Genomic DNA, 22,515 nt, shown 5'->3' with positions numbered 1-22,515 from the left:
TTTTTTCCTAAAGAACTGCGGTCGGAACCTTCTGTTGTAATTGCATAACCACTTATTTTTCTAATAAATTTTTTTGAGCAATGCAAGTCATCGCAATTGCGACTTCTAGTTTTTCATACTCACCCGTACCCAACGGAGGCTGAATTTTTCAAGATAGAAATTTTAGATAGTTTATCTACCGACGTTTTCTCGTTTTTTTGCGTGCAGAAATGATCTATTTCTTTCTATTTTAGAAATAAAGAGTTTCCAGAAAGAAAAAACCATAAATCAGTTCACTGCTCAACCGCAATGAGATAAACATGCTTCGAGAATACTCAATAACAGTAGCAATGTAAGGCAAATTAACACTTGTTATAACAAGTGTTACTTTGTATTAGACAAGCTAGCAAATTGAATGTCGATGTTCGAGCCACTCCAGGAAAAAAATTTTTATAGCTAGAAATAGCTTAGATTTAGCTAATTTTTGATCAGAATTAAGATGAGAAATAGAAAATTTTAAGAATATCCCTCCTTTATTTGAAAATTTCATAGAGAATTTCTGACCAGAATTTTAGATTAGATATAAATTATATCAGGTCAGAAATAAAGAATTTCTTCTGTACGGGCAGAATTGTCATTTTAATGCATGGAAATAGCAATATTACTGACCATACGTAGGATAAATTGCTTTCGGTTAAAAAAATTCGTATAATAATTGCTAAAAAATAATGCTGCCTACATTGTTAAGCTTTGGACTAGAAGAGAAAAAAAATGATAAATTCAATTTTCCGACTAACAAACAGCCATCAAAACAAGTACTAAGCAATCGAGTAGATTTTTTGAATTTTTTAAAATCTGTTTGGCATAATAAACATTCTAATGATCATTCAAACACTTGGCCAGAAAAAAAATTGATCGACTGGAATTCAAACACCAAAAAACAGCTTTCGAAATAATCAAAATAGATTCTTTTTTAACAATTCTTTTCATTTTTAACCTTTTTGGCCCAATTTCTCTCCCATGGTCTTCAATATATATATATATATTTTGAAATGTGAACTCTGTTTGTTTGTTTTCTCCAGCAACTCTGTTCCTTTGTTTGTTGTTTCGTCACAATTATCAAGTTTCGAGTATTACATTTTGAGTCATATAGGGAACAGGACTGCTCATGCCAAGGCATAGCCCTGAAGGTTCCGGGCTGCCCTTTAATTGGTCTTGAATTTTTTTTGTTAAATTAATTTTTGGCAAAACAATTTAGGCTGATAATATCAAGTTTTTAGTGTCAAACTTTGGGAGTAGGGTTTGTAAAAGAAGAGCCCGATTAGCTGCCTCAATTCAATTCGGAGCAATTTCGTAGTGCACCACGAGTCAACTATAAAACCAGCAGTTTGCTATTTTCTGCTAAAAATCTTGTAAACCTAATAATCGAATGATAATAATTGTACTTTTGTTTTTCTTTAAAAAAAGGACCAAATGATGTTTTTAAAGTAGAAAGAGCTCGATTAAAAAAAAACATTATTGGTCCTGAAAAAAGTATTTGTCATAAACTTCTGCACTGCAAGCACCAGGGATTCGACCTCCTACCGACCCAAAGGGTCCTCACTTTGTACTAATTTAAAATATCCCTTTTTGGCTGACTGAGCCTAAACTGTTTCGAAAGGTGGTTGAGCAGGCGCCGAATAAACGCAATTTTTTGTCAAAATTTTCCCAAAACTGCCTAAAAACGTCTTTTTTGAGCTGCTTTTTTCAAAAATTTGCCTGCGGTGCAAAAAGTTTGGTCAAAATATGGGTCTTTATACTGATTTGGGAGAGCTCAAAAAGTCAATTTGGTCGACCTAAAAAAAAGGTTGACAAATATTTAGAAAATCCTAGAAAAAATTCAAACCCTCCCACCCCCGAAAATTCCTAGATCCGCCCCTGATTGTAAGCAAACACATTTTTTTTACAAGAGTTGAGTGTTGGAGTTTTCTTACGTGGTGATTGCATCTAAGAGGAGGGCGCCTCCGTTCCGTCCTCAAACTGCACTTTTGGGTATTGTTGATTGTAAAATTGGTTGTTCTTTATTTCTTAAGAAAAGTCTTCTAAACTTTCGAAATAAATGTTTCTTGCCTGCGCAGTCGTGGTGTGTTGAGTCGGGCGAGTAGAATCCGATATGACATGAACAGAAGTAGCTTCCGATGGTGTTGGAACAGTCTGAGTAATTCCCACATATTCCTATTTCACCATACATACCCGAAGCACACTCGTCCACGTCTGCGAAATCATTACAGAATTGAAAACATGTTTTTTTTCAGGAACCAAATTAAATTTTTTCTTAAATTTGTTCATAGTCTCGGAATAATTAGTTATAGTTTTCTGAGCGTTTTTGAGAACGAGAACTGACTACAGCGAAAGTTTGTGAAAATTGTGTATGTCATAAATGGTTCTCTGTTTAAGTCTAATGGTTTTGCAACATTCAAAGCCCTTAAAAAAGTTCAATTTTTTGATTTAAAAAATTCCTTAAACAAACTAACTATAAATAATATTAAGGCCAATGAATTTCTTCTACTGACCAGTGCAGTCTGTGTGTGTTTCGAGTGGCGAGTAGAACCCCACGTGACACTGACAGTCATAGCCCCCCTCAGTGTTGATACATGTCGAGTTCGCTCCACACAGAGCCAAATCACCAAATACCGCACATTCGTCCAAATCTGAGAAAAAGAACTGAGAAAACATTTTGAGCGTTTGTTTTTGGATGCTTTGCGGCCTTTGAGCTCTCGCAATTTTTGAGCAAAATATTTGCGCTGATAGTTTTTCAAACATTGTTTTCGAACATAATTAAAAGTGACCAGAGAACTTGAGAAGTTTTCCTCTCTCAGTCTACACAACCATACAATTATTTGTAAGTTTCATACAAAAAAGGGTAAAAAAGTAATAATAGTCATTATTTTCAACAACACATAAGGTAATAAAATTACTTTTGATATATTATACCTCAAACTGCACCAGGTTAAACCTACCTTTGCAGTTGGAGCCATCGCCGTGATCTGAGAAGAAGCCCGGTTCACAGGTGCAGTTGAAGGAGCCGATGGTGTTGTTGCAGAAGGAGTGAGTGCCACACACCCCCATCCCACTTTCGTCCACCAACTCCTCACACTCGTCCAGGTCTAAAAGAAAAAGAAAAGAAAATAAAAACTGTTTTCTTCCTTGTCCCAAAAGAAAAGAGAGCGTCGCTCATCGAATATATCGATGAGATAATCGTAACACGAGGTAATTTTTGATAAGGTTGCCCAAGTTACTTAACCATGGCAAAGCATACATAGACTAAAACCAGGTCGAAACCCCAAGAACTGACTTGAGATGATTATTTATTAGTGACAGCTGGTTATGACTCACCAGCCACAATGTCGACTGGGAGTGAGAGTGTGCCATTAACCAAATAATCTCCACAAGTCTGCACGGCCCTCACTTCCACACTGTACAGCACGCCATTCTCCTGATCAAAAAATTGTAATCAATCGGGTGGATTTAGTTAGGGGTGGGGGCGGGGGTGGGTTTTGAGCTTTTTTGAGATATTCACTTTTGGTGGCCAATTTATATACTAATTTTGAGGGGGGATATAATCCGAGATCAGAACTGTCTTTTCGTAAGTCTTTTATTAATTCGTGGAATCAGTCTTTTTGTTTGACGTGCCCTTCTTTTTTTGTTTAAGTCCTAGCGTCAATCTTTTCGTAAATCGCCGCGTCTGTTTTTTCGGAAACAGCACCGCAACGTCGCGCCGTCAGAACTGTCTTACTACGAAAATGCTGATGCGACAAGAGAAAACATTGACAGCGCGATGTAGAAACAGACTGACGGTGCGACTTATGAAAAGACTTAGCGGCGCAACTTAAGAAAAAACCACGCCGCGAATTCAAAAAAAACTGACGGCATGATTTACAAAAAGACTGACACCGCGTCTTAATAAAACACCTTAGCAGCGCGACTTACCAGAAATCTGACGGTGCGCCGTACAAAAAGAATGACGGCGTGACTTAAAAAAATATTTTAGCGGCGTGATTTACAAAAAAACTGACGGCCCAACTTAAAAAAAACTGATTGCACGTCATACAAAAAGACTGATTCCACGAACTAATCAAAGACTTAGCAGCGCGACTTACGAGAAGACTGACGGTGCGACTCACGAAAAGATTGACGGCGTGACTTAACAAAATACTTTAGCGGCATGACTTACCAAAAGAAACTTGCGAAGAAGTTAGCCAGCACGACTTACTACAAGACTGACGGTGCGACTTACGTAAAGAACAACTTCGTGACTCAACAAAATACTTTAGTCGCGTGACTTACAAATAAAACTGACGGCGCGACTTAAGAAAAGACTGACAAGGCCTTAACAAAAACAGATGGCACGACTTACAAAAAGACTGATTCAACGAATTCATTATATACCTAGCAGCGCGACTTACAATAAGACTAACGGTGCGACCCAAGAAAAGATTGAAGGCGTGATTTAACAAAAGAGTTTAGCGGTATGACTTACGAAAAAAACTGACGACGCGACTTAAGAAAAGATTTTAGCCGCTAGATTTAACAAAAGTCTTAAGCGACGCGATTCACGAAAAGACTGACACCATGATTTAAGAAAAGACTGACGCACAGCTGAAAAAACGTCTGACGGCGCTACCTAAGAAAAGAATATAGCGGTGCTGCTTCCAAAAAAAACAGACGCGACAATTTACGAAAAAAATTGATGGCGCAACTTAACAAAAGAAAACTTTGGCGGCGTGACTTACAAAAAAACTGACGGCGTGACTTAAGAAAAGATTGACGCTAGGAATTAACAAAAACTGACGGCACGTCAAACAAAAAGACTAATTCCACGAATTAAAAAAAGACTTAGCAGCGCGCCTTACGAGAAGACTGACGGTGCGACCCACGAAAAGATTGACGGCGTGACTTTACAAAACACTTTAGCGGCATGAATTACCAAAAAAATTGACGGCGCGACTTATGAAGAAGTTAGCCAGCTCGACTCACGACAAGACTGACGGTGCGACTTACGGAAAGATTGACGGCGTGACTAAACAAAGTACTTTTGCGGCGTGACTTACGATAAAACAGATGGTGCGACTTGAGAAAAGTTATTGACGGCTAGCTTTAAGGAAAGTCTTAAGCGGCGCGATACACAAAAAAAACTGACTCCGCTACTTGGAAGAGACTGATTCACTTCTTACAAAAGTAGAGGCAAAAAAAAATATTTTAGCCTCGTAACTTAAGAAAAGATTTTTACGGAAAATCTGAAGTGGCGCGACTTAAGTAGTGACTCATGGCTCGACTTGAGAAAATACTGACGGCGCGACTTACGAAAAGACTGGCGACGCGACTTAAGAAAGATTGGTGGCGCGACCTAAGAAAATTAATTAGTGGTGCGGTTTACGAAATGACTGATCGTGTGACGTAACCAAAAACTTTAGCGGCGTGACTTCCAAAAATTTGACGGAGCGATTTATGAAAAAATGACGCCGCGATTTAAGAAAAAACTGACGCACGGCTGACAAAAAGACTGACGGCGCGTTTTAAGAAAAGACTTTAGCGGCTAGATTTACGGAAAGTCTTAACTGGCACGTTTCAAGAAGAGATTGACACCGCGATTTAAAAAAAGACTGAGGCATGACTTACAAAAACACTGACAGCGCGACTTACGAAAAAAAAATTACGAAAAGACTGATGTGACGTGAGAAAACATTGACAACGCGATGTCGAAAACAGACTGACGGTGCGACTCATGAAAAAACTTAGCGGCGCAGCTTAACAAAAAACCACTCGGCTACTTTAAAAAACTGACCGTACGACTTACAAAAAGATTGACGGCGTGAATTAACAAAAAAATTTAGCGGCGTGACTTACAAAAAAATGACAGCGCGACTTAAAAAAAACTGACGACACGACTTACAAAAAGAGTGACACCGCGACTTAATAAAAGACCTTAGAAGCACGTGCGACTTAGTTAGAAAAGACTGACGCAAGGATTTAACAAAATTAGACGGCACAACATACAAGAAGACTGATTCCACAAAATAAAAAAAACTTAGCAGCGCGACTTACGAGAAGACTGACGGTGCGACTGACGGAAAATTGACGGCGTGACTTAGCAAAAGACTTTAGCGGCTTGACTCACGAACAAATTGACGGCGTGACTTAAGAAAAGATTTAAGCGGCTAAATTTAAGAAAAGGGCTCTTTTTCCTTTTCCCCCCACCTGCAAATTTTTAGATGTAAAATTGATGACCACATTGTCCGATTGTTATGAAATTTTACATATAGATCAAAAAGGCCGCGATAAACAAATTTGGTCTTCATACTCAACCTCGTAAAACCACTCGTTACACTAATAAGTTGAAACTGGCGTGAGGTGGGGGAAAAGGAAAAAGAGCCAAGAAAAGTCTTAAGCGGCGCGATTTACGAAAAAACTGACATCATGACTTAAGAAAATACTGGCGCTACAACTTAACAAAAACTGATGGCACGTCATACAAAAAGACTGATTCCACGAGCTAATCAAAGACTTAGCAGCGCGACTTACGAGAAGACTGACGGTGCGACTCACGAAAAGATTGACGGCGTGACTTAACAAAATACTTTAGCGGCATGACTTACCAAAAGAAATGTCGACGCAACTTGCGAAGAAGTTAGCCAGCGCGACTTACGACAAGAGTGACGGTGCGACTTACGAAAAGATTGACGGCGCGACTTGAGAAATGATTTTAGCGGCTAGTTTCAAGGAAAGTCTTAAGCGGCGCGATGTACAAAAAAGACTGACACCGCGATTTGGAAAAGACTGATTCACATCTTACAGAAATGCAGGCGGCGTGACTTAAAAATCCATTTTAGCGGCGTAACTTAAGAAAAGATTTTACGGAAAGTGTGAAGTGTCGCGACTTAAGAAAAGACTGACGGCACGACTTACTAACTGGGTGTCGATTGGTTGTTTTGACCCGGGATGACCAAAAATACTAGTCATACAATTTCCATATATGGAAAAATACTAGTCATACACTTCCCATACAATTCCATACGTACAGAAAATTGCATGAAAGGTCTATGATTAGTATTTTTTTCATATATGGAAATTATATGACTAGCATTTTTCCATAAACCAAAAATATTGTTTTTTTTACATTTTAATTTCTCAAAATTTTTTGGTTGTGTTCGTAACCGAACACAAATGACATAAACCTTGATTACTCAAACGTAGTAACCAACGGTTTGGCCGTCTCGCATTAAAAATGCATTGGAAACAGCTAGACATGTGTTACTACTGTCTCAGACAAATAATATAACGAAAGTAATGAACTTTTAAATTTTGGCAATAATTTTCAAAGATTATTATTTCTAGAATTTGAGTTTTTAAATTACCAGACATTGATCAAGGCACACAAAAACATGTCATACAAAAGAAAGAGGAATTTTAAGCGTTCATGAAGAGAAAAGAAAAAAAGTCCAATTTAGTGTATCCAGGACTACGTTATACACACAAAAAAAATAAATTTTGCATGCAAAATTTTTTTCAAAAAATGTTTGTTTGAATACGAAAATCAATTTGCGGTTGAAAAAAAAGCACAAAAATTTTTTGGGGGCACATTCAAAAATACTCGCCATCAAAAAAATGTCGCCGTCAAAAAAATGCTAGTCATACAATTTCCATATATGGAAATTGTATGAATAGTGTTTTTTTTCAGAAAACAAAAATTTAAAAAAAGTCAAAGGTTTTAGTCGTAGCAGCCCAGAAAACGCTTAAATGTTTTGCCAGCAGTTGAATTGATTGATCAAAGCTTTTTTTCACAAAAAAAAAATTTAAAGAAAATTCTAATCATACAATTTCCATATATGGAAATTGTATGGTTAGCATTTTTTTCATACCATTTTTTCCCTTTTTTATGAAGAGATACCAATTTCGATACCAAAACAACTGAAATACCTTTGAAATTCGATTAAACTCATTTTGCAAAAATGTATGAAATTTGTATGACTAGCAATTTTCCATAGACTAAGTGTATGAAAATGTATGATTACCATTTTCGGTCTATGGAGGTCAACCCGGGGAGTAATGTAGATCAACTTATTTTGACCCCAAAGTCAATTTCTCCCCTCCCCCTCTTATCTGAAGGCAGTTTTATCCCTCCTCCACTAAATCTGGGCGATTGTACGGTTGATCCTTTATTTTAAATTGATCGCGCGTTTTTCATAAAACTCAGAGCGGGTATGCACTCACTAGTAGACCGGTTGTTGTCTCGAAGTCCTCTCCCTCGAGCGTAATGACGAAAGAGAGTGATCCATTGAAGAACACCTCGAACAAACCACCCACTGTGTAGTTCCACTTTATGTGCACAGTTGAGTTGGATTGATGAGATAGAGTCACGCCATCTGGTTCCAGGAAAGCTTAAAGAACAGAAGATGGGAAAGTCAAGGGGATCATGTTTTTTTTCCAAGTGATAAAAAATGCAAAGTGAGAGGGGAAAAGAAAAAAAGAGCCAATGATTATCCAGCTGTTAGAAAACGCTGGAGAAATCTAGACATTGATATGCGCGCTTCACATATAGTTTCACACAAAACAAGCCAAAGGGCAGTTTTCGAAGAATTTGACACAAAAAAGCGTTTGTTCGGAGTACGCACCCATTCTCAAAACAAAATTGTATTGTCGCTGACTTATCTTCAAAAAACTTGTAATTGTGTTAGCAGAAATTATTTCCATTAAATACTTGTGAACAAGTGGTTATAGTTGTTTGCGGAAATTTAAACATTATTTGCAATTTTCACATATGTTTCCATGATTTGAACTTAAAAATCAAGATAGTTTTCTGTCGATTACGATCCCTAAATCCATCAATTTAAAAAAAAAAGGGCCCATGTGAACAATCTCCTCCCTAAATAGACCAAGTGAACCAATGCCAAAATCAAGCAGTAAGGCCTGCATGCTCAAACCTGATTGGCTAATAAATGTTAGTTTTAACCGAGTGAACTCCCTTAAATGATTAAGGGAGAAAATTGCTCGCTTAGTCTATAAATAAAGACTTAAAATCTGCTGTCAGAATTTTGAAATTTATCAAGTCTCAATTGAAAAGTTTCTGAGCAATTTTTATCTTGTAAGATCTTAAGAAATGTTTTGAGTTTTTAAGAATCCTTCAAATCCATACAAAATCTGGGTCTTATGCACTAAATCAGTTTTCTACATCTTTTTTGAACTCAAAGTATTAAGGTTGAACGTGATTGTCTAATCAGGTACGCAAATTCAAACAACATGGTCCGGCATTTCAATGGAAATTTCAAGCAGATGTGCATAAGACCCCTTTTGTGCATAAGACCCCAAGATCTTACAAGAATTGAAAAAATCTGCATTTGCTGAAAAAAGTGCTGAATTGTTTTCAACATAAGCTCAAACGTTTTTTCATCAACCAATATTTCAAGTCTTGAAGATCATATGATAAAAATATCCAAAGCAGAATTTTAAAATTTAGCGTTTTGTTGGCTTTTGTAAGACAAGCTTTCGTTTTAAGTCGATTAGAAAGCTTGTTCTTGAGTTACAAAACTTTTATACCAAATTGAAAGCAGGTCAAAAATTTTAATTGCAACATTAATGACAACACAAGCAATTCTAAATGCAGTTTATCTGCGAAATGCAAACAAATTTGCTCTTCAACCTCCGATATTGCTCTTTGAGAAAGACCCTAAGTTTGTGAATTAGGTTTTCCAAATAAAAGATTTTGTGAACAAATAAAATTAGTGAACATTTTGTTATTTGCGCTCAGATTTTTGTATCAGTATAAACTCTTTTTTGGAAAGAAGGGCTTATTGGATTTTTGATATTTTTGATTTTTTGATTTTGTTTTTTGAATTTTGATTTCTTATACATTTTTTAAAGTAATTAAGGGTTATTTAAAATAGGCAATTTGTCAATTTCAGCAAAAAATAATTAACATGTGAACTCCAACTTCTGTTATTGTTAATCCTTCCATCCCCAAGTACAAAGTCATATCTTTTTGTCTGGTAACAAGATAATCAGAACAATTAATTTGCTCATCTGACCAATTAAGTTGCCCAGCTCAATTTGTTATTTTAGTTCGCCGCGTTACGCGTTCATAAGAAAAACGGCGCGCAGAATATATTCAAAAACAGCAATTTTCTAGTCACTAATAACGTTTTTTTTTTTAAAAAAACAGGCTGATACGTTTTGCTTTTTAGCTCAGATTTTAATGTCTTTTAAAAGATTCAGAAAATTAACTAAATAGTTGATATAGGTCTGAATATAAAACAAAATAGCTAGTGTCAAGGCTAAATCCTGAATTTTCCGACTGTCATTAAACATCGATATAAATTTTTGGTTAAAAATCATGAAAAAGGGAAGTTTTTGATCCTGTTACTAATTTTATCCCCTATCCCCTGAAGTAAAAAATCATAAAATTTTTCACTGTTGGGCAATTAAATTAGCCGTTTTTGCTTTAATACGTTATAAATTGCTAAAACAATTGCGAACTAAATACCCTTAACTGAACAATTTAGTCTCCAAAATCAAATCCTCAGAACAATTCAATAATTTGTCGAAAGTGCAACTTTTTAGTCTAAAGCTTAATCTATCATTTTTTTAGATGGTACAGAAAAACTCCAACAAAAAGGATGGTTAAAAAGCTGAAACTTGTCTGGAGAAAAAAAACGCCTGGGCAGAGGTAGTCCGTCCCTTTCTTCAAGGGCGGTTTCAGAAATTTGTCGAGTGGAGGGATTATTTAAAAAATATACGTATTTCGACCACATTGATTTTTCGAGATGTACCAAATGACTAGAAACAACCTATTTTTACTAAATTTGCTGCGCCACACCCTACTTACGCTACTGTCTTTCTTCGAACGTTATCCAAAATTTGGATAATTTTTATACTCAGCTAATTCGTACCCAACAAGCGATGTAAATTATATTTAAAACCAATTGCTTATCTAAGAGATTGATCAAAAAGTCTTAAATCTTTTTTTATGTTCAAATTTGTTCAATAGAAAGTTTTCAAAAGGTCATTGTAGTTTTTCAGAGCTTTGCATTGATTGTTTAAATATTTAGTCAATCTTACTTGTGCATGCTACTTTCCATCCCAGCCCACTGCGCATCCCGTATGCATAAGACGAAGCGGATACGTTGTAGGAAGTCCCAGGCGTCAATCCAGTCATGGTGAACCACTGTTGAGTCAAGTTTTCGGCTACCTGCACTCCTTCGAAGTAGAGATTGTGATGGGGGATGCCGTATCCGTTTCTCACTCCCACTGTTATGCTGGAGGGGGTCTGAGTGTGAACTTCGATGGCTGGAGGAAAGTCTAAAAATTTGTAGTTGATGATGTTCACGCGACCACTTAGCCAATATTTTTTGCCACATGATTTTTTTTTACTATGAAATTATAATTTAATTAGCTATATTCTCATTTCGCATAGTTTTTTATGCCGGTAAAAATAAATTTCTGAGCTCTCCTGAAAATGACTATATCTGCTTGCTGCTTAAAGTGATAAAAAAACATTTCTCGACACTTTTTTTGAAACCGTTGAATGCATCTCGATTCATGGCTGATGGTAGCGCTACAACAATCAATTAAGATGCCTGTTTTGCGTGACAAACAAAAACACATTTGAAACTACAATTGTTCCATAGAATTCATCGGAACGAAAAATAAAGCTTTTGGACCTAACTTTGTTAAGCATATTGAACTGAAAATTGTTTTACATGTATCGCGAAAAGATATTTAGATTTCAAATTCAAAATCAAATATTCCAAAGATTACTGAAAATTGAGGCCTATGATATGAGCCTTTCTTACCACATTCCTTTCGCAATTCAGAGATGCCGTTGCACGGCATGTCTTTGGGAACGCAGCGAGCCACATTGTGCACACACTTGCGGGTGCGTTTCTTGTACAGTTGGACCCCATCATCTGCTAAAAACAATTAAATATCTTCCAACTTGATTGGTATCTCTTGCTGTCAGGAGCGTTTTCCCCCTGTTGCCATGGTTGGATCTAGGAATTTCTCAAGAGGGGGTGGTGGATTTTTTTAAAAAGACTTTCAAAACTGCCTTTCAAAACTTTCAAAGACTTCCAAAACTATTTCAATCACAAATTAGTCGGAGATTGAAAGTTTCAGAAGTTTCAAGGTTTGATTGTATGGAAGTTTTTGCCAATCGAAGTTTCTGCCTTGTTGATAACTCTGGTTTGGCATACTAACTGAGACATCCGTGGCTCCAGGGCATCCAGGGTCCCCATTCAGGTAGAACTGAAAATTGCAGGTTGTTATTGCAGTTATTAGGATGGTTTTTGAAACCAGAATTCGTACATTTTTTGGGCTTATAATGACAATACACGAGAACAAAATTTATATCCCCCTAGTTTTCTTTGGTAAAAATGTCCGCTAGCTTCTGTCCCTTTTTATTAGTTTGTACTTTTTGCTTCCAGGCTTTTTGAACAGTATAGGGAAATTTAACATTCTGTTTTGCGATAAAGGAAGAAAAAGGGGACTCTGGTTTGTAAAAAACGATGCGATCAGTATTTTTAACAATTCAAGTTGGACGAAAAACAAGAATCACTTTGGTAGTTGTCAATCGGATCTCCGATGAAGGTCGCCTTCTTAAGTACACCATGAACAAACTTCTTCTCTTCACCAGGGCCGAGAGCCTCAGGGCAATGCACGAAAGGACACTTGGTCTTGAACTCAAACAGAACCCGGTCTGAAGTGATATTGGCAGAAACAAAATCATCCGCACAGTGACATAATTTTTCCAGTTCCTCATGAGTCGAAGAACTTAGGGTTTGTATCTGGTTACATTTCCCGTTTGCAGTCCAGACTGATGTTTGCAGCATCCAAAAAATTTGGTACAAAACTGCCAACATTTCAGTGCTGCAGCAAAAAATATATAAAAATAAAAAAGCTGAAAAATTGGTATATCTGTTGGATAAATAATATTTTTGGTTGATTGAGGTTTCACTAATGGTCAGATGTTTTTTTCAGTACATATAGCTTCCTGTTCCGAAGTGACAGGAAGTTGATTTCAGCTTGGATCAACTGCTTTTTGCCCGATTTGTCTCTGAATTATTCACAAAAATTGGAAAATGAATATAAGAGACAGCGCTGAAACAGCTGCATGCCTTTCCTATGAGTATAATGCATAGATTTTTCGCATATGTGTTTGCGGACTACAGTGCTGATTTAAATTATCCGGAATAAATGAACAAAACTTGAACTTTCAGACACAATTTTCTCCTATTGCGTTAAGACTAGACAAAAAGGGAAGAGAACTAAAGTTGCTTAAAATTTGTTCAGAATTAATAAGGTGCAAGTTTTTCTCCGAACTTTTCAACCAAAGTTTTACCCCAAAAATGGGTAATTTTGGTTTTTTTCAATTACTCAAAAATTATGCTGAAACTACTTTGTTAATTGATGAGAAATTTATATTACAAGAAGCCTCTTACACAGCCCATCTAGAATTGTTAAATCTCCAAAAACCTGTACAAGAGAAAATATTTTTGCTTGATAGTCAAGAAAGGTGATTTTCACTAAATGAAATCTAAAATCTTTGCTTAAAAACAAATTTTAAATACTTAGTCAAATTGTTGGAGACTTAACCCTTCTAGACTTTTGTTGGGCTGTGTAAGAGGCATCTTGCGATATATTTTTTTTATCAGTTAACACAATAGTTTCAGCCTGTTTCTTGATTAAATGAAAAAACCAAAATGACCCATTTTTGGGGTAACATTTTGGTTGAGAATTTCGAAGAAAAATTGTACCAAATTAATTCTTATGAAAATCTAAGCAACTTTTGTTCCCTTCATTTTTTGTCTAGTCTTAACCCAATTTGAGAAAAACGTGTTTGATAATTCAAGTTTTGTTCGTTTTATCCGGATAATTTAAATCAGATGTTTACTGCTAACTATTGTTCTTCATGTTTGACTCTATTTTTGCAAACCATTTGTTGGTCGATAACCTTAAAAAAATCCAAAAATTTTAATTCAAAAGATTTCTGGTTTTTCTTATAAGTGGCTAATTTGACCTACAACCTGCTTTGTCATACAAAGTTTTAGTACCAACTGAGAAACTTCTCGTTCTAAAAGTTAGTAACAGAAATTAAGTTGCCTCAAATATTTTTGAAGTTGTTCATTTTGCCACACAAGTTACGCGTTAATAGAAAGCTGGTAACAATCGCGCAAAAATTATGCCAAATTGACCTAAGTAGTCTCAAAAACAACATCTCATAGTTATACGAAAAAAATCCCCTAAAATGTTTCCTTATATTGAACTCTTGTAATTTTTTGTTTCAGACTATACAAAATTGTTCATTCAAAAAGTGCTGTTTTAAAGTCGAAACTTGAAGTTTTTTCGAATTTCGGAAAATAAACTCTTTTTTTTGCATGTATTTATTTATATGTCTCGAACATACAATTATATTTAACATTGAGTTAAATTTACCCAAAACAAAAAGCATTTTTTAAGAAATTGTTTTTTTTTAGTTTTCCAAATGGTTTTTCAACTCAATTTTCGATGTTTTTTGGAGTTCAAAAATTGTCAAATGAGCCATGCTCTGGATTAGTTTATGTGGGTTTTAGAAGCTGTATGCGTGACAATTTATGCGCAGTATGCGTGGCGATTTATTCCACGCTAAAATATTCCAAAAAAAGGCGCAAACTAATTGGTCGTAATTATACTGATTAATTTTAAAGAAAATGAAGTAATGTTTGTGCTTTGGGTTGTTTTTTTTTCGCCAGACAAATTTTGACATTTTAATGATTGATTTATGACAAAATTTTTCCAAGACATTGTACAGGAAGTATTGAAGCTTCCAACCATAATCCTTAAAACAGCGCTATTTATGAGTGGCGAATTATCCCGCCCAATAAAACTGAATTGAGGCTAACTAATCGTTCATATTAATTTTGTACGACTCAAATTTTCACAGTTGATCTTTGTTATTGTCCAAACGTTATCATTTTTCAATAGTTTACTTTCCGAAAAATTTAGTCGAAATGGATGAGGGTTTTGCCTTGATATACAAGCAGTTCTGTTTTTTTTTTCTTCAAATTTTCACTCTTGAACTTCAAGTTTTCATTCCTTTCTCTCCCATTCGATCCAAATTGAAGAGCAGTCAGAGCTTACAATGTTCGAATTAAGCTGAGAAACTGCGTTGAACTGATCTTGCTCCAAAATTGAATCAAAACAAGTTTTAATGAACACACTTTGATTAATTTTTTGTATTAACTAAGATTATCAATTGCCTTTTTCTCGTTTGTAATTCAAATTCGTTTGATGTTTTTTCTTAAATTTGCTTCAAATGCCCTAAGCGACAGTCAAAAATTTTAAAGGTTTTCCCTGAAACTATCAGTTTTGTTTTTTTTGTCTTATTTGAGGTTTTGTCTATTCTTTGAGGTTTGATTTGAGTAAAAAAAACTTTTCTCAAAATGGATCATTTTAGAAGATTTATTTGAGAAAATATATAGACAAATTGATGCTAGTAGAAAAAAAAATTGCACTTTGACTGATGAAATTGATACACAACATTGGAGTTCGCTGGACCAAATAATCATGCCTGGGTTGTCGCAGGTTTCCTAACAATATCCTGATTTTCTCCTACTATAGTCTTAATTTTTAGCCCAGACAAATTACCGAATAGCTAACACGTTCCAAAATTTTATCCTTCATATTGACTAAAGATGAGACTTTAGCTACTAGCAGATAACTTAGAAAAAAATTTTCCGCTTTCTAATGCTTTCTATCTGGGTTTTTCACAAAAAAAAACCTGAAGTTTTGCTGCAAAACAAATTTTTGGCCTACTTGACAAAGCTAGAAAATTAGACAACCAACAAAGCCTCGATTGTCACACTTTTCTTAAATATTTATTCTACGGCACCTTCTGATGTACAATTTTTTTTGTCAAATTTCGTTTTCACCTAGAGGGCTTGTTACCGGCTTCAGTCATCTTAAATCTCGCAACCCATTTTTCGTTTTTCATTTTCCTGACTTAATATGATTCCGTTATCAAAATATTCTACTTCAGATTTTTTATTGCGTTTATCTCAACACTTTCACATTGGTTTTTCAGTCCATGCTCAAGTTTTTTTATCCGCTCTACAAGCCACAACATCATCTACCTATTATCTATTAATTAAAATTTCTGTCTATCAAGAAACATGCACTCAATAAAAAATAATTTTTCAGAGCCTGTTTTCTCAAAATAGGCTTTAACGATCTTCAACAGTATCTACCAGTGAGTTTAATGAACTGCGTGAGTCTTTTAAGACTTTCCCTCAAAACACAAACCCAAAAAAAATTCTTATTCGGCGAACTGCTGGAATCCAAGTTGGTGGTTTTCATTTTGAACTGAACTGATCCTAGGGTTGACATTTTTGAATAGTTGAAAAAAAGTTGCGAAAAACCCACCCCCCTAAAACTGAGTAAAGCCTGCTGCAACAAGTTTAGCCTTAAACATAATGAGTTCACCAATAGGTACTTTGTTTAATTAAAATGCCTTCGGCTGCCTATATGTTTCAGTCCTTTACTCCTAACTAGCTCGCAAACTTCCTTTTTCTTTAGTGAAATAAACTTTTTTAATGGTTTGTATTCAAGCAGGTTCTGCTAACGCTTTCATAGCAATTTAGCTAAGTGGTTGTGCCATTCTTCAACAAAAAATCTACATCAACTGCTTTTTTTCGTCATTTTTTTTCTCTTCTGATAACACAATTTAGATTAATCAAAAACAAAAAAGCAAAAAAAATTCTGCACCTCAATTTTTCCTTCTAAACAATTTCTATCAGACTAATCTGACTATTATTTGATGTCCCCCAGAAAACTCCTTTTTCGAAATTACGACTAACGTTTGCAAAATTTTTTTCCCTAAAACTGTACTTAACACATCCTAAAATTTTTTTTACAAAACACATAGACTCATCGCATATTTTAACTATAGCAAAGGAATTAGTTTCCAGATTCAGAGCGTTGAATTTTCATTTTGTTTGCATCAAAAAATATGCTGCCAGTTTTTGGAGTATCCTATCTTCCCGGTCTCTAAAGTAAATAAGGAGCGGAAGCTGAAAGTCTTTAAACAAAACTCGGTAAAATCCTGACCAATGTAATCTTAAACCTTATCTGGGAGAAAAAAGAAAATTTCACTTGTAAATTTTACCTAGAGCCTTGGTTAACCCGGTTTAACAATTTTTAGCAAAAAGCTTCTATTTTGTTTTGTTCAACTCGGAAATTTCGCTCTTCTCAAACTGAAAAAATTCCTTCCTTCGACAAGTTTTTCAAAAAAAATGGGTCTTTCTACCATTCTGTTTCAATGTTTTTTGAGCATATTACTAGATTTTCTTACAACAGTTTCCCACAAAAAGAGACCAACTCGCTCTTAACGTATAAAAAGATCCTTTTTCCTGAGGATCAAACAGACTCGCACCAAAAACCGCTTCTGATTCTATTTTTTTGAAATTTGATACATTTGTTAAGTTTTTGAACTGTCAGGATCGTACAAAGTATTTTTCAACTCAAACATTTTTGTGTCAGTTTTCTATTCCTCAAGCTTATTTTCTAAACACATCTTCGATTTTCTCTGAAAATTTTGACGGGGCAATTTGCATTGCCAACCGATCTTTGATTTTCATTTTTGGTCGGCAAAACTTAGCAAAATGTCCAAACTCGTTGGAATTGTAGCACTGAAGTTTCTTAGCGTTGCCTTTACAACCTTGTCTGCTGCCTAATTTTCTCTGCAATGTTTCAAACCACGTCGTGATGTAAGACACTTAAAACAAACTCTGTTTCTCACCTATCTGTCTCTCTTCACTCTCGTCTCTCAAAGTTCACTAAAAAAATTTTCAACTAATCTTAAAATATGTTAATTCTCTTATATTTTGCCAGAGAAAAAGATGTTCTCATATGCTTGTGAAAGTCTGTTGTAATGAAATTTAAACAAAGTTTAGTTACCAAAATATTCATTCACTTTTGTGTTATTTTGCTCTATCACTATTTAACTGCAATTCCCTTTCGCGGTTGAATTTTTTGGTTATTAGTTTTTCAAACTAGACCTTTTAAAACTCTTTAAAGTTTGCGTAAAACATCCCTATCTTATTAATCTTGCCGATGCAAAGTTTTCAAAAATGAGGCTGATTTGTTACCTAGAGCCTTCAAAAGTTCAGAGACTAATGCAATCGTTTTTTTCCAATAACTTTTTTCTTTGACGATTGCAGTCTGTTTTGGATCACTGGTTGTATTCTATCTTAACTGTTGCATAAAAACATTAAAACCTTTTGACTCATTTAATTTCGAGTATACATTTTGTGCCTCAAACAACACTATAAAGCAACAAAGTTTTATTCTTTTTCAGAAAAATCTTCCCCATCATATTTGATCTTTTTATGATTACATTTTTTTTTGTTTTTGAGACTAGAAGTACACAAGATTAATTTTTCCTCAAACTCATAAAACCTATGTACACCTTGTGTTAAAAGGCTATCCCCGTTCTTCCATACTTAAACAGTACAAAATCACTAACATATCGACTTCATTTTTAACTAAGTGAGTATTTTTGATTACCTGAAACTGATTCAGAAACTAACAGTCTGCGTACCGGATAAAACATGAGCAAATTAGTACAACTAGATTCCTCATCAGATTTCAAACTTGCTACGTTATCTTATCGCTTTAGGAGTCAGTCTTTTCCTGAGTATCATTTTTTCAACTTCGATGCAATGTTCTCCTTAAAATAATTTTTTGTCAGTTTCTAGCAACCACGTACAAACTAATTTATCTCTCCACGAAAAGTGAGTATACACAAGAATTTTGTACAAACGCTATCTGAAAATTATCAGCTTGTTTCAGCTTGTTTTTTTGCTGTTTACGTCCAGCTTTTTGTTTCTTTAGCAATGCGTTCACTCATTGCCCCTTCATGCAGCTTTTGACTCCAGTTTTTTTATTCCAACTCGTTTTGGTTGATGATTTCCTTTAATGTCTTGTCTCTGCTGACTTCAAGTTCAAGTTGTGTTGTCCAGCTTCTTTTGTCAGAGTTTTCTATTTTTACATGTACTGTTGCCGTTAGTCTAGTTTTGCACATGTCTATTTGATCAGTCGTATTTTTCCAAGTAGTACTGACTTACTTCTAATCTCGCAGTTTTCTACATGATCAGTTGTCTATCACATTTTTTAAACCTTTCAATGTTTCTCTCTGTCAGAACTTCACAGTAAGCCTCAGTTTAACCGTTTGAAAAAAATCAGCCCCGACATCTGCCTTCTCACTCCGTTTTAAGCATCGGGTCGCCTAATCTTGTAAGTCTGAAACCTTGTAATTTTTGCGTCTGATCCTTCGCGTCTGATCATAAAATTTTCAGACACTAGCAATTTTACAGCTCTGAGTATATCTGTTTCACTAATGATCACATCTGTAATCGTTAGCAGACTATACCTGATTCAGACATCACTATAACTGGCAGACATGACTGTGCCTAGTCAGACTTGACTCTACCTGGTCAGGCATGACTCTGCCTGTTCAGACATGACGTCTTTTTGGCATATTAGGTAATTTAAGTTTTGAAAACAGCCAAGCCTACTTGTGGCAATAAGATGATTACTTCAACTTATTTTAAAAATCTGTTCTTATCTGAACGAAGTATTTTCGACTTAGTTTCCTTCGTTTCAATCTCTTTACATTCAAAAAACAATTTTCATCACGTGCAATTTCTCTTCTTTCTTGAAGCACTGGTGATGATACGCTTCACAATGTGAATGGTTTGAATATTGAACTGGTTCACGTGATCCCTTGCAATAGCACCCTCCGGGAAAGTTACAGTTTTTCTTAATTGGGTTTTTCCAGGTTTTATCTTCAAGTTTTATATTTTTAACCCAGTGTGAAATCATCTATACAAGAGCATATTTATTTGCGGATTACTCAGGAAAGATTGGCTCTTTTTCAGTTTCCTATCCTCTTCATAAAATTACCTGTAACTTCATGCATGATCATCTCTGGTCCAGGTATGATCATGTCTGCTTCAGGTCCCACCAAGTAATTTCAGACATGAAGATGTATGGTCCAGGTATGATCAAGTAAAGTCAGGTATGATCATGTCTGCTTCAGGTCTCATCAAGTAATTTCAGATATGAATATGTATGGTCCAGGTATGATCAAGTAAAGTCAGATATGATCATGTCTGCTTCAGGTGTGATCGGTTGTACTTCAAGTCTGATCATTTTTGACTCAAAATCTGACTTTTCCCATAAATACCATGTCTGGTACATGCCTGGTTCAGAAATGTACAGGGAAAAAAGAGACATGCCACAGGACTGATTCAAATATGAAATTTGTATGTTTTTTCGACGTCCAGATTTGAATTTAACTACAAATTTTCTTACGGGAAGTTACACTGATAATACAAACAGGGGCGGATTTAGGGGGGGGCGGGGGGGCGGACGCCCCCCCCCCCCCTCAGGGATTCGAACCCCTGCCAACCCAAAGGGTCCCCCTTTGATACTTTTTAAGAAATCCATTTTTGGCCAACCGACCCTAAATTTTTTCTAAAGGCGCCTTTGGCGCCAATATATACTAATTTTGAGGGGGAGCGCGCGCCAAAAAAACGCGTTTTTTTGTCAAAATTTTCCAAAAAGTGCCCAAAAACGGCTTTTTTGACCTGTTTTTTCAAAAAATTGCCTGCGGCGCAGAAAATTTGACCACAACAGGGTCTTTTTACTGCTTTGGGAAAGCTCGGAAAATCAATCTGATCGACCTAAAAAAAAAAAAAGGTCGTCAAAATTTTCGAAATTTTTTTGAAAATCCGCCCCCCCCCCTCGAGAAAATCCTAGATCCGCCCCTGAATACAAACATTAGTTCAGTGCTATTTAGAACTAAAGTTTGCTTACGCACAAAAGATAAAATACTAAATAGCCAAGTGTAATTTTAAGACGAGTTTATCAATTTTTTACAAGTCAAAAAGCTTATTTTCTCTGCCAGGTCAACTCCGCTCATTGATTTCTTTTTTGCTACGTCGGGCTTCGCACGACTTATTGTTTCACTTGGCGCGACTCGTTTTGCGATTTCGCCTGGCCAATTTTAGCTGTGCACGATTGCTGGAAATGCGGATTTGCAGTCGCTCGATTGCCATTTTGCAACCCAGTTAGATTGCGACATTAGTCGCAAAAGTCGGTCCGGGACAGAAACCCACGTCATATCTACTTGCTAATTGCTTCAATTTCTGTAAAGAAATTTTCTCGAATTTCTATAGAATTTAAGTTCATGAAGAGTTCTGGTTAAAATAATTTTTTACTTCAAGAATAAATCCGATTAATATTCAACTAAATTTTCATATATTCGATAAAACTGATAAAAAGGTAGCGTTCAGTAAATCGACCTGACAATAATAATCAAAAAAATAATTAATATTACGTAACTACTCACAGCAGATTTTTTAGAATTATGCTTGCATTCGATTTACTGACCAACCAATCAATTGAAAATGGTTTTAGTCAAAATTATATATAACTTTCAGCATGAATTATGTTAATTCTAATTTTCAAACTATTACTCTAAAGAAATCCTAATTTTATATTAATTCAACAAAGAATCCGTTTACAATACAGTTGAAATTTTATTTCATAGAAAGTTTCGAAACTATAGAACTAGAATTTTTTATTGAAATTGGGACAGAATGGTGATAGATTATGGGCAAAAAGAAAAGCTTTTCTCGTAAATTTGCCAGTGAAATAACAATTTTTAGCGCCAAAAATCCTTGTTTTTGAGCACTTTATAGCTGCCAGAGATCATAAGTACGATGCCAAAGTCTTCTCGTTAAACAGTTCACATCACTCTCCGAAATAGATAGTAGAAATATAAATAAGATTTTTTTTATCACACTATGGTGGGTGGAGTGAAGTGAAACTTTAAGAAAGATCAGAGATGGTTAGATTGAAATTCCTTGTATTCAAAGACTCCTGTATTTCAATCATACTTTCCATCGAGTTATTTTTATGATAGTTGGGTCCCAGGAAAACGCAATTATGAAAAACGGATCCTGAATTTTCATTGAAAATCTCAAAAACACAAGTAAACAAATGCAAACCACGTTTTGTAAAATTTTAAGGCGTAAACATTTTTCTCCAGGACCCATCTTATTTTTAGGGACCCAGCTATCTTACTTTTTTATGGGATTTAAAAAATGAAAGTTGAATAGATCATTTAGCACTAAGGCAATTGGGAATGTTGAATAATTAATTAATTATTTCCTTCATTCATTGAAGATTGAAGTGCTAAACAAATTCTTAATACTGTTATGGTTTTTTAACGATATGTACAATCAAGGGATTGAAAATTCATCTAGAAACATGAACAAGATCTTTTGAGAAAATTTTGATATTTAGTAACATCCTGGTCAGACAAACTTTGCTATTTAAAATGACCGAAACATTAACTGATAGCTCCCATTTCAAAATTGTGGCGATAGGTTGAATGACTTTATAGTGAGCATTAGATCTCGCTCAATTATAGTCAACTTTTTGCAGCTTCAATATCACGTGAGA

General features: G+C 35.3%; 2 protein-coding genes across 2 annotated transcripts in view; both read right to left on the bottom strand.

The window, feature by feature from the left end:
• LOC134841646 (fibrillin-2-like) overlaps positions 1 to 12,981 on the bottom strand; it is a gene marked incomplete in the record, with an annotated part of 33,395 nt that extends 20,414 nt beyond the window's left edge. The window contains 9 exon segments of the mRNA XM_063857679.1: positions 2,089 to 2,232; positions 2,532 to 2,669; positions 2,979 to 3,125; positions 3,355 to 3,454; positions 8,230 to 8,396; positions 11,071 to 11,310; positions 11,805 to 11,921; positions 12,208 to 12,255; positions 12,566 to 12,981. Of these exon segments, the coding sequence (XP_063713749.1) occupies positions 2,089 to 2,232; positions 2,532 to 2,669; positions 2,979 to 3,125; positions 3,355 to 3,454; positions 8,230 to 8,396; positions 11,071 to 11,310; positions 11,805 to 11,921; positions 12,208 to 12,255; positions 12,566 to 12,869 (1,405 nt within the window).
• LOC134841199 (long-chain-fatty-acid--CoA ligase 4-like) overlaps positions 1 to 22,515 on the bottom strand; it is a 454,776-nt gene that overhangs the window by 294,215 nt on the left and 138,046 nt on the right. The window lies entirely within an intron of this gene.

Source organism: Symsagittifera roscoffensis, chromosome 3 (genome assembly GCF_963678635.1).
Source record: "Symsagittifera roscoffensis chromosome 3, txSymRosc1.1, whole genome shotgun sequence".
Taxonomy (NCBI): domain Eukaryota; kingdom Metazoa; phylum Xenacoelomorpha; order Acoela; family Convolutidae; genus Symsagittifera; species Symsagittifera roscoffensis.
Note: the sequence above shows the minus strand (reverse complement) of the source record. Positions and strands in the feature narration are given on the sequence as shown.